A 13,373-nucleotide genomic window follows, 5' to 3' on the forward strand; every position below is an offset into this window, starting at 1 on the left:
CTAACCCTTCCTCACCTGGATCCTTCTGTCACTTGCCTGTTCCTGCCTCACCTCTCCCCTTCAACTCTGTATATTGACTGTCTCCCCTACACACTCTCAGTCCTGATGCACGGTCTCGAGCAGAAACATTGATTCCCCCTTTGTCTCCACAGATGCTGCCCGACCCGAACTCCTCCAGCAGCTTTGACCTCAGCAGCTTCAGTCAATTGTGTCACCATAGAAACGAAGATGTGTATGAAGGAATTGCAGATGCTGCTTTAGAAGGATGAAGGGATATCTTATAGAAACATATAAAATTATAAAAGGACTGGACAAGCTAGATGCAGGAAAAATGTTCCCAATGTTGGGCGAGTCCAGAACCAGGGGCCACAGTCTTAGAATAAAGGGGAGGTCATTTTGAGAAAAAACATTTTCACCCAGAGAGTTGTGAATTTGTGGAATTCCCTGCCACAGAGGGCAGTGGAGGCCAAGTCACTGGATGGATTTAAGAGAGTTAGATAGAGCTCTAGGGGCTGGTGGAATCAAGGGATATGGGGAGAAGGCAGGCACGGGTTATTGATTGGGGACGATCAGCCATGATCACAATGAATGGCGGTGCTGGCTCGAAGGGCTGTATTGCCTCCTCCTGCACCTATTTTCTAAGTTTCTATGTTTCTATGTACACCAAAGATAGACATAAAATGCCGGTGTAACTCAGCGTGACAGGCAGCATCTCTGGAGAGAAGGCATTGGTGACGTTTTGGGTCGAGATTCTTCTTCAGACTGAGCCGAGCTGAACTGGGAACTGAAGAACCGTTCTTCCAGTTTCTCTAACTATCTCATCTTTGTTCTGTTGATATCTTCCATACCAGCCCTTCTGAGAGATCTTCTTTTCCCTTAACCGTACTTTCCCCTTCACCATGGTTCACAAAACTTTCAACTACATTTGTGTAGGAACGAACTGCAGATGCTGGTTTACACCAAAGTCAGGCACAAAAAGCTGGAGTAGCTCGGTCTGCCAGCATAGAGTCAGTCATAGAGATACAGTGTGGAAACAAGCCCTTTGGTCGAACACTGGCCAACATGTCCCAGCTACAGTCGTCTCACCTGCCTACGTTTGGCCCCTATCCCTCCAAACCTATCCTATCCATGTACCTGTCTAACTGTTTCTTAAACATTGAGATAGTCCCTGCCTCAACTACCTCCTCTGGCAACTTGTTCCATACACCCACCACCCTTTGTGTGAAAATTTTACCCTGAAGATTTTTATTAAATTTTTTTCCCTTCACCTTTGGAGTCTCTGGAGTAAAGGAGATGGTGAAATTTCAGATCGAGACCCATCTTCAGACTGCCTGTCTGAAGAAAGGTCTCAACCCAAAACATCACCTATTCCTTTTTTCCAGAGTTGCTGCCTGACCCACTGAGTTACTCCAGCTTTTTTGTGTCTAGTTTAATTTGCATTTGTTCTATTTTCTATTTTCTGCACTTCTTATTTCACTGCTCTGGGGGCATGGATTCATTCCCTTTTCCTTAGCTTCCATCCCACCAGTATTCAACTCAGCATCTTCTGCAATCTCTGCCGGCTTCAATGCCCCCAATCACCAGATTTATCTTCTCCTTCCCACTGCAAAGCCCTGGTTCCCCTCCTTTCACTTCCTTCTGAAACTATCTGCTTCACTCTTGCAATAGAAATGAGCAGCTACCCCTTTACTGTTCCCTTCACTCCATCCAGAGTCAAAAACACGTCCAACTTCTTCCAATGTAATGCACTGCTTTTGTTGTCCAGGGTGTGGTTTGCTTCACAAAGGAGAAACCAAATGCTGATTTGCACACCACTTTGCAGTGGACCTCAAGAATGAACAAGTTTCCAAGTTGCAGAGATTCTTGCTCTCCTTCCTTCATACACGCTAACTTGTCCATCTTTCACCTCTGTCAAGCCCATTGCAAACGTGATGTCCAACACACCTTCTGACTAAAGACATTACATTCCTCACGACACTGATGACAATTTCAGAGAATCACTTTTCACACTTGTATCACAACTGGTCAGTGTAGTTTAGTTTAAAGATAACAGCATGGAAACAGACCCTTCGGCCCACTGAGTCAACATTAACCATCGATCATCCATTCACACTGGTTCTATGGTATCCCACGTTCTCATCCACTCCTTACACATACAGACGGCAATTAGCCTACAAACCTGCACAGTTTTTAAATGCTCGGAGAAAGCCGGAGCACCCAAAGGAAACACACATGGTCACAGGGAGAATGTGCAAACTCCAAATGGACAGCACCCAAGTCCAGGATCGATCCTAGGTCTGAAGAAGGGTCTCCTATTCCTTCTCTCCAAAGATGCTGCCTGTCACGCTGAGTTACTCCAGCATTTTGTGTCTACCATCGAACCTGGGTCTCTGGCACTGTGAGTCAGCAGCTCTAGCAGCGGCATCACTGTGGGTGATGAAACGACACTGACCTACAGGGTTAACTCATTTCTGATCTCTACAGATCCTGCTTGACCTGCTGATTATTAGTCTTCTCCTTGGTAGCAGATATCCAGCAACTGCAGTGTTTGTATCTCACACTTGCAACACTTCCCTGCTTCTCTGTTCTCCGTCAGCTTTACATAATACATTTCCAGTCACAACACACACTCTTCCAAAACTCCAGCCACCTCCAACGGGATCCCACCACTAGCCACATCTTCCCATCTCCACCCTATTCCGCTTTCCACAGAGACCGTTCCCTCCGCAACTCCCTGGTTAACTCATCCCTTCCCACCCAAACCGCTCCCTCCACAGGTACCTTCACCTGCAACCGCAGAAGATGCACCATCTGTCCCTATACCTCCTCCCTCGACTCTGTCCAGAGACCCCGACATTCCTTTCAGGTTAGGCAGAGGTTCACTTGCACCTCCTCCAACCTCATCTACTGTATGCGCTGTTCAAGATGTGGACTCTTATACATCGACGAGACCAAACACAGACTGGGCGATCGTTTCGCTGAACACCTTCGCTCAGCCCGTGTGAGCCAACCTGATCAACCGGTTGCTAAACACTTTAATTCTCCTTCCCATTTTCACACTGATCGTTCTGTCCTCGGTCTCCTCCATTGTCAGAGTGAGGCTAAACGCAAATTGGAGGAATAGCATCTCATATTTCGCTTGGGCAGCTTACAGCCCAGCGGTATGAATATTGATTTCTCTCACTTCAGGTAGCCCCGGCATTCCCTGTCTCTCTATCCCTCACCACCCAAGTCGCACCAGCTTCTCGTTTTCACCCTACAAACAGCTAACAATGGCCTGTTTCCTTTATCGTCGTTACTTTTTCGCATATATTTCATTCTTTGTTCTTTATCTCTCTACATCACTGTCTATATTACTTGTTTCCCTTATCCCGAGCCAGTCTGAATAAGGGATTCGATCCGAAACCTCACCCACTCATTTTCTCCGGAGTTGCTGCCTGTCCCGCTGAGTAACTCCAGCTTTTTGTGTCTATCTTTAGTTTAGTTCAGTTTCGTTTAGTTTAGAGATACAGTGTGGAAACAGGACCTTTGGCCCACGGGGTCTGCACCGAGCAGCGATCCCCGTACGCTACCCTACACACACACACCCGGGTCTGCACCGAGCAGCGATCCCCGTACGCTACCCTACACACACAAGGGACAATTAACATTGATACCAAGCCAATTAATCTACAAATCAGTACGTCTTTGGAGTGTGAGAGGAAAACGAAGATCTCGGAGAAAACCCACGCGGTGACAGACCCATGCAGGTGCAAACTCTGTACAGACAGCACCCGTAGACAGGATCGAACCAGGGTCTCTGGTGCTGTAAGGCAGCAACTCTACCGTTGGGCCACCATGCCACCCCTATTTATCTTGTTCTATTAATTCTCCTCCAAGTGGATTGGCTGAGCTAAACGTCTTCACTACCCTCTCTCAGTATTTCTTCCTCTTCTTCCCGTCACAGACCTTCTATCTCAACACGCATCTCCTTCTTTGCAGCTTAAAATATGTCTCATTTCTTTTATTTCCGGTCCTAATGAAAGATGAAACGTTTCCCCTCACAGATGCGGTCTGACCCATTCTCTATTCTCTATGATGCATTCTTTATTTCAGTTTTCCTTTATCTGCCTGATGTATGTCTGTTCGAATGCACCAGAATTTTGTAAGATAAAACTAAATCTCCCATTCAATTTAATTGAGTCTGAAGAAGGGTTTCGGCCCGAAACGTCGCCTATTTCCTTCGCTCCATAGATGCTGCTGCACCCGCTGAGTTTCTCCAGCATTTTTATCTACCTTCGATTTTCCAGCATCTGCAGTTCCTTCGTAAACACAAGGTTCCTACCAGAATTGTCAACCTATCCCTGTTCTCCACAGATGCTGCCTGACCCGCTGGGATTACTCTAACACATTGTGTCATTTCACCCAAGAATCGACCTGGTTTTATTCCAATTGTCAATATTTGTCGGCGCGGCACAAAGAACAGTTTACAATCAACAATCGTGCCTTAAGATCTACTTCGGTTCTACAAGTACAATGTAAAGGTGAGGGGAGGGGGGGGGGGGGGGGGGGGGGGGGGGGGGGGAGGTCGCACCTCGGTAGTTTCCAGGCAGTCTACTGATGTCTGGTGACCCAGCCTATGCACCAGCGAGGTGGTTGTATTCCCCAACGGAAAGAGAGCGGCGGCCGACTTCACTTCCTTCCACTCCACGCTTAATGTAGTATCCACCGCCACTGTGAAAGAAAAAGCAGCATTCAATACATCCACCTCACCGGCTTGGCCACGCCACAATGTACAACTAGTTATCCTGGTCAATTAGTCCACTCTCCTCGTCACACGCCACAATTAGTTCCAAAGATAGACACAAAAAGCTGGAGAAATTCAGCGGGACAGGCAGCATCTCCGGAGAGAAGGAATAGGTAACGCATATAACCATATAACACTTACAGCACGGAAACAGGCCATCTTCCTCTCACCTAGTCCCATCTACCTGCACTCAGACCATAACCCTCCATTCCTTTCCCGTCCATACACATATCCAATTTATTTTTAAATGATAAAATCGAACCTGCCTCCACCCCATCCACTGGAAGCTGGTTCTTTTTCATCCTTTTTTCAGACCCGAAACGTCACCGTTCCTTCTCTCCAGAGATGCTGCCTGTCCCCGCTGAGATACTCCAGCATTTTGTGTCTAAACCAGCACCTGCAGTTCCTCCCCACACAATTCCAACCCGTTCTGTATCCCAGTTCTTGAAATACCCATTTGATACAACTTCATCGATGGTCTTGGTCGCGATGGCTTTCGATACCTGGAGGAGTAGTGATGCGTGCATTCAATACCTGGTGGAGTAATGAGCGCTGTGTATGTGTGGCACAGCTGGCGCCCAGATCACGGCATCCCACCGCTCTGTGTGTGCGCACACGTCTGTCGCTGCTGCAACCCTGCTGGCTTTGCTCACTCCAAAACACAATAGCATGCTGACATTCAGCGGAGATTAGCACAACGCTGGGACACGGCTAAGCACGTTGCCAGGGAAACGTATCGATTCGCAATTCCGCTTGCAACTCCCACGCAGGCAATGCATAAAGGCAGCGAGGGGACGGACGCAGCAAGCAGCCTGTATGTGCTGGAGCTGGTACCACCCCCCCCCCCCCCCCCCCCCCCCCCCCACACACACATACACACACACACATACACACACACAGTCACACAGTCACACACACACAGTCACACACACGGGCAGCATCTCTGGAGAGAAGGAACGGGTGACGTTTCGGGCCGAGACCGTTCTTCAGACTGCGAGTCAGGGGAGAGGGAAACTAGACGTGTGGAAAGGTCCAGAAAAAATCAGAGCTGGCATCGATGGCCAAGGAGCCCACAATGGTCAATTGTTGGTTGTGGAAGAGGTGAAAATGGAAGCTTACGAACAGTGAAACCAACAGGACGACTAGGTTTTACAACACAGCGGTGTGAATATTCTCTAAGGTACACAAAAATGTTGGAGAAACTCAGCGGGTGCAGCAGCATCTATGGAGCGAAGGAAATAGACAACGTTTTGGGCCGAAACCCTTCTTCAGACTTCATCAGAATATTCTCTAATTTCAAGTCCCCTCTCTGTCCACCCTTCCCCATCCTAGAAATCCCGCTAGTTTCACTGTTCGTATCACTTCACAGCCAACAATGGACCATTGTGGGCTCCTTGGCCATCGGTGCCGGCTCTGATTTGTTATGTACCTTTTCATACCTCTAGTTTCCCTCTCCCCTGACTCTCAGTCTGAAGAAGGGTCTCGACCCGAAACGTCACCTAATCCTTTCCTCCAGAGATGACGCCTGACCCGCTGAGTTACTCCAGCACTTCGTGTCTGTCTTCGGTGTAAACCAGCATCTGCAGTTCCTTCTTACACATTCTTGTTAAAAGCAATCACTAAACTCCACCACCCGTGGGACTCTATAGTGAGAACGGTATTCTATGTTCAATTGAATATATTGGATTACAGTCTAAACATTATGACTGATATTGTTAGGATAAACGAGTCTGAATTTGATATTAATTATCAACTGTTTTCTCTGATGTTGATATCTATTTGTCCATATTTAGATAGAACGGTCAACCCGTTCTCTCAAATGACACCGTAAATGCAAACCTAAGTCATAAAGTAACGCGAGTAAAACGCATATTTGGAATCCAGTTCTAATCACAAGCCATCTCCGGCATCATTGTGTGATTCGGATACAACGTCCTGCTCTGGTTCTGGGGGGGGGGGGGGAGGGGGGGGGGGGGGGGGGGGTTGTGCTTTAACTGCAAGGCTACCCTATGTATTGGAGCAGTCAGTCATCCAGCCGGCTCAACAAGTAGTTTAATCACAAGACCGTGTTTACACTTCAAGACCACTCCTGGCGTGGCAGGGTCTTGTTCAAACGGAGGCATGTATCAACCAACCTGTGTAGGGACGAACTGCAGATGCTGGATTAAACCGAAGATAGACACAAAATGTCGAGACCCTTCTACAGACTGAGCATCGGGGGATACCGAAACGTCACCCATTCTTCTCTCCAGAGATTCTGCCTGACCCGCTGAGTTACTCCAGCAGTTTGTGTCTATCTCAAATGTATCAAGCTGCCAGAGCTCACAAACCTCCACACAGGCAGACCCACAACCATTGGTAACGCCACGTTTGACACAACCGTGAACAGTAGGAGACCCTCACAGGACGCGAGTTTTCAATTCAATTCAGCGCAGCTCCGTGAATTACTTGTTTTTATTCACGAAAAAGGCCGGCGGGAAAGATAAAGGTATGAATGAACTGGTGATGAGTACTGGTCTCAGGAAAGGAGGGGCTGCACTATTTCACATATGTCTCTAGCGACTAGAGGAATTGAAAGGCTCAGCGTATTCGCCGTTAAACCAGCACCGCTGGCCGCCTGAAACACCATGGCCTAGCCAGGTCTGGGTGTGATATATTCCCATTTTTCTAGATAGCTGGCATAATATGTAGGAAGGAACAGCAGATGCTGGTTTAAACCGAACATAGACACAAAAGGCTGGAGTAACTCAGAGGGTCGGACAGCATCTCTGGAGAGAAGAATCTAAAGAAGGGTCTCGACCCGAAACATCACCCAGAGATCTCTCCAGAGATGCCGCCTGTCTCGATGAGTTACTCCAGCATTTTGTGCCTGACATAATATCTCTCTGCCTCCAACTGCAATCTTGATTTTTTTTTAAACTCAATTCAACACAAATGAGTCGAAAAAGGTAGGTAGACAAAAAATGCTGGAGAAACTCAGCGGGTGAGGCAGCATCTATGAAGCGAAGGAAATAGGCAACGTTTCGGGTCGAGGCCCTTCTTCGAAAACAGTAACTGGTGTGAAATATTCTCCCGGGATGTAGTTGCAATGCTTAAAGATATGTTAAGAGCATAGCAAATAAAGATTAGATGAGTTGTGACGGCGGATGGGAAGGATCTCCGGTGTAGCTGAAGAAGCTGATTCAATGGCCATCTAATTCCCCATGCTAAATACATTCTTAATGTTCCCTGGAGAGAAAATGGCCGGTTCCTACTGTTTCACATCCTTCATCATTAAACAGGGATTATGCGTGTATATCTTCGGTTTAAACCAGCATCTGCAGTCCCTTCCAACACAACAAAGTCTGGAACTTAGGAGTCGGCTGTCTATTTATTTCTAATCGTACAACGTTGGTAGTCTAAAGACAGGAGTGTATTAGCACGTGGTAGGGGTTGTTCTTCATCTCCTCTGATGGTGACAGGGACGGGGGCCGTGGTTCCAGACCCGGACAACCCTTCAATGGTGCGGTGACATTTACAGCTCACATCGCCTGGTAAAGCGGTGTTGAGGAGAGCAGGATTACTCCGCTCTGCTGCTGGTCAGATTTGCTAGCTTCATCTCTCCACCCGATGAGCCCGTGTGTGCTCACCAACGTGGAGGAATACTGAAGGAATACTCCCCCACGGGCCTGTGTGTGCATGAATGCAGATAAAAATGTGAGTTCATGGCACCTACACCGGGCAGATGTGCAGTGAATGGGAAATATCAATGGAAGAAGCGGCGGCTGCCAACTGGGCCACACCCAAAGGAAAGATGTCGCCAGCTGTGACCGCCACCTATTCTCTGATATTTCCATATCTTTTTAACAAAGCTGCGAAATAGCAAACCCTCATATAATTTGATCAAGTCGAATATCCTGTCTTGTAACTCTGGCACCTGGGCTGGCTATAGCTCTAAAATCCATATACAGAATCTAAAAATGACTCTGTTTGTAGTAGTGAGTGAGAATAAACTCAGGGCATGTGGAGCGCACGCCGCATGTTGAGGTCTCTTTGTGTCGCCTGCGTCTCTGAAACGCTGTAAAGCATTTAATAACTCCGATTACACGCCGCATCTTCCAGCACAACTCGACCTGTGTCCAGTCATCGCCACTGCCTTCCTTACAAACTCCCGAATCTGAGTTGTGAATAACATGTCGCGGGTCGGGATACTCTCTATGCAGCGATTCAAACCGCGCTACTTGTTTTTGTTCGGGAGCGTGTGGACTCGATGCTAAACCAGCGCTGGAGTGGTAGGGGTTAAGGAAATATGGAAACTCGGAAGGAGCGTGGCCGATTTGGTGGGGAATGCTACAGAATCGCTATTAAAATAAAGACAATTAGGGGACGATCGCGTTAAAATATCTTTGGAGAATGAAGGGCAATGTGAATGCTTATTGAATAGTTGGATGGTTCTTGGGTATTTCGTCTTAGACTGGAAAGGGTGATCACACACACCGCAGTTTAGGAAGACACAGCAATGTACAGTGGAATATACCATCGGGCCGCCTGGACTGCCCGGCCCATTGCAGGATCCACGCTTTACCATCACAACCTGGCTTCCTTCACCCAGAGAACCTCTCTCTCTCTGCAGGCTACGCTTACCCCTCGCTTACGACTAGAGGCCGTGCAATTCAACTCTGCCCAGCAATAAGAAACCGGAGCTTACCGATAGTTGTTTTGGAGCCTATACAGCCCATAATCGGTGCTTTTAGATGAAAAATTAACCCTTGTTCCAGACTGGAAACATTTCCACAGTACCTCATGGAAATTGAACTCGCTGGATGTGAGTTCTTAAGGTTTCCCGGTGGAGACTTGGCCGCGCCGAAGGCTTTGAAACGTGCCAATGAATAGATGGGTTCGCCTCCTGGCTGGTCTCTGTCTCTCTGTGTGTCTCCCTCTCTCTCTCTCTGACTCGCAGATTCACCTTATTACGTTTCCACGGGCGGGTTTGCGTGGGGTGCGGCGGACTGTGCGAGAGACCTGGTCGCTGATCTTTTGTATGGACCGTCTTTGGATGGGCGGGTGGGTGCGGGTGCGCCGTTCACTGCTTCTGCATCTGGTTGTCAGAGCGCAGCGCAGCGCGGCGGATGATGGTCCCTGCCGGCAGCCCGCTGAAAGTACACGAGGAAACCACAGGCAGGGTCCAGCGAGGCACGTCCACATCGGCGAAGCTGCTGCTGCTGCTGCTGCTGCTGCCGCCAACACTTCACATCGAAATCATACAACCTTTACTCGCGTAGCAAGGAACTGCAGAGGCTGCTTTACACCCCCGAGATAGACACAGAATGCTGCACTAACTCAGCGGGACTGTCAGGCAGCATCTCTGGAGAGAAGGAATGGGTGACGTTTCGGGTCGGGACCATTCTTCAGTCTGAGAGTCAGGGAAGAGGGAGACTAGAGATATGGATGGGTAAAGTGTGAAAACGGCAGATCAAAGGGGACGCAGGTCAAGTTTTCCACCCAACGGCAAATGCTGTGCTGGCAAATCTCTCCAATTCTTGGACTGAACGACTCTACTCTTTGTTTAAGAAGGAACTGTAGATGCTGGAAAATCGGAGGTACACAAAAAAGCTGAAGAAACTCAGCGGGTGCAGCAGCATCTATGGAGCGAAGGAAATAGGCAACGTTTTCGGGCCGAAACCCTTCTTCAGACCCTACTCTTTGTATCCTTTGCAGCTGTACAAGTATAACATTGAGCAAATTACAATTATCATTTGTGAGAGTGGATGTTCAACGCCATTCACGTTATTCCCTTTATCATGTACCTGTACACTGTGGACGGCTGGGCTGTTATCATGTATTCTCTTTCTGCTGACTGGATAGCACACAACAAAAGCTTTTCACTGTACCTCGGTACACGTGGCAATAAACTAAACTAAACCAGAAGAAAGTGCATGTTTTTTTCTGTGTGCAAGAATGATACAGTTTTAAGGGCGGCACGGTGGCACAGCGGTAGAGTTGCTGTCTTACAGCGCCAGAGACCCGGGTTCGATCCTGACCATGGGTGCTATCTGTACGGTGTTTGTACCTTCTCCCCGTGACCGTGTGGGTTTTCTCCGGGTGCTCCGGTTTCCTCACACACTCCGAAGACGTGCAGGTTTGTAGGTTAATTGACTTTGGTAAATTGCCCCTAGTGTGTGTGGGATAGTGTTGGTGTGCGGGATAATCAGTGGTCGCTGTGGATGCGGACTGGGCGGGCCCGTTTCCGCGCTGTATCTCTAAACTAAACTGAACTGGACCTGAATTTAAAGAAGTCAATTATAGAATTAATCTATATTACTATAATCCTATGGTGGTGTATGAAGAAATATGTCAGCCCTTTTTCTAACATTGAACAGCGAAAAGATACTACTCCACTTTATTGACGTTGGAGTTTGAAAATAGACCAGGTGGATCTCTGCGGGGAGTAACTGGAATTGGATGTTTGCTTTGCCTCACTCCTCCATTTCCTAAGATATTTGGGGGGAATGGGGCCCAACCTGGGGAACGTGGCCGCTGTCAGGAGGACATGCAGGAAAGCACCTTGCAGAAAAAATATTCCCCATGTTGGAGGAGTCCAGAACCAGGGCTCACAATTTAAGAATAAGGGGTTGGCCATTTAAGACTGAGATGAGGAAAAACGGCTTCACTCAGTGTTGTGAATCTGTGGAATTCTCTGCCACAGAAGGCAGTGGGGGCCAATTCACTGGATGTTTTCAAGAGAGAGTTAGATTTTGCTCTTAGGGCTAATGGAACCATAGTCATAGAGTGATACAGTGTGGAAACAGGGCCCGCGGCCCAACTTGCCCACACTGGCCAACATGTCCCAGCTACACTTGTCCCACCTGCCTGCACTTGGTCCATATCCCTCCAAACTTGTCCTCTCCGTGTACTTGTCTAACTGTTTCTTAAACGTTGGGATAGTCCCAGCCTCAACTGCCTCATAGAAACATAGAAAATAGGTGCAGGAGGAGGCCATTCGGCCCTCTGAGCCAGCACTGCCATTCATTGTGATCATGGCTGATCGTCCCCAATCAATAACTCGTGCCTGACTTCTCCCCAGATCCCTTGATTCCACTAGCCCCTAGAGCTCTATCTAACTCTCTCTTAAATCCATCCAGTGACTTGGCCTCCACTGCCCTCTGTGGCGGGGAATTCCATAAATTCACAACTCTCTGGGTGACTCATATGGCAGCTTGTTCCATACATCCAACACCCTTTGTGTGCAAATGTTACCCCTCATATTCCCATAAATCTTTTTCCCCTTCACCTTGAACCTATGTCCTCTGGTCCTCGATTCCCCTACTCTGGGCTACTCTGTGCGTCCACCCGATCTATTACTCTCATGATTTTATACACCTCGATAAGATCTCCCCTCATCCTCCTGCGCTCCAAGGAATAGAGACCCAGCCTGCTCAACCTCTCCCTATAAGCTTACACCCTCTAGTCCTGGCAACATCCTCATAAATCAGGGGATATGTGGAGGGAAAGCAGGAATTTGGATGATCAGCCATGATCATATTGAATGGGCAGTGCTGGCTTGAAGGGCTGAATGGCCTACTCCTGCACGTATTTTCTATGTTTCTATGTTTCACCTCCACAAAGGCAGCTTCGCACACACCAACACAACTCTTTCGCCCAGTCTTTGGGTGGTCTTGACCCAAAACATCGCCCGTTCCTTCTCTGCAGAGATGCTGCCTGTCCCTCTGAGTTACTCCAGCATTTGTGTCTATCTTAGGTGTAAACTAGCATCTGCAATTCCTTCCTACACTCTATTTTGCCAACTTTCTCTGCTTTGTTTAGTTTTACATCATCCTGTTTGCTGTAAACCAGTGTGGATTCATCCTGTAAAGTGGGCAGGTGAGGTAGCAGCATTCCTAGGTGTGTGAAATCTCACTTTTCATTCTTTATTGTGTTAGTTTGCTGTACCAAATGCTGTAGATTCGACTGACTCTGGTGTTTCATTATCCGTTACCCGGTGAACACACACAAAAGAATTGTGTTACAATCATAGTGCTTCACTGAAGGTGACAATATACATCTGAGATTGTATCTAAAGTAGAAAAGCAGAATAAGGGGATAGTTATTCCACCCGCAATATATTTACAGTGCCCTCCATAATGTTTGGGACAAAGACCCATCATTTATTTATTTGCCTCTGTATTCCACAATTTGTGATTTGTTATAGAAAAAATTTCAAGTGCACTTTGCCATATTTTAATATAGGCCATTTTTATATATTTTGTTTTCACCATGTAGAAATTACAGCAGTGTTTACACATAGTCCCCCCATTTCAGAACACCATAATGTTTGGGACACAGCAAAGTCATGCAAATGGAAGTAGTCATGTTTAGTATTTTGTTGCATATCCTTTGCTTGAAGTCTGCGATTCATGGACATCACCAGTTGCTGGGTGTCTTCTCTGGTGATGCTCTGCCAGGCCTGTATTGCAGCCATCTATAGCCAATGCTTGTTTTGGGGGCTAGTCCCCTTCAGTTTTCTCTTCAGCATATAAAAGGCATGCTCAATTGGGTTCAGATTCAGTGATTGACTTGGCCATTTATCATTTTTTAGCTTTGAAACACT

General features: G+C 47.5%; 1 protein-coding gene across 1 annotated transcript in view; it reads right to left on the reverse strand.

Moving 5' to 3' along the window:
- fam131a (family with sequence similarity 131 member A) overlaps positions 1-10,028 on the reverse strand; it is a 93,004-nt gene extending 82,976 nt beyond the window's left edge. The window contains exons 1-2 of the mRNA XM_033032185.1: positions 9,474-10,028; positions 4,574-4,713 (exon numbers count right to left, since the gene is read on the reverse strand). Coding sequence (XP_032888076.1) covers positions 4,574-4,713; positions 9,474-9,570 — 237 coding nt within the window. The 5' untranslated portion in view covers positions 9,571-10,028. The remainder of the gene's footprint in view (positions 1-4,573; positions 4,714-9,473) is intronic.
- Positions 10,029-13,373: the final 3,345 nt, after the last annotated feature.

This window comes from Amblyraja radiata, chromosome 13 (assembly GCF_010909765.2).
Source record: "Amblyraja radiata isolate CabotCenter1 chromosome 13, sAmbRad1.1.pri, whole genome shotgun sequence".
Taxonomy (NCBI): Eukaryota; Metazoa; Chordata; class Chondrichthyes; order Rajiformes; family Rajidae; genus Amblyraja; species Amblyraja radiata.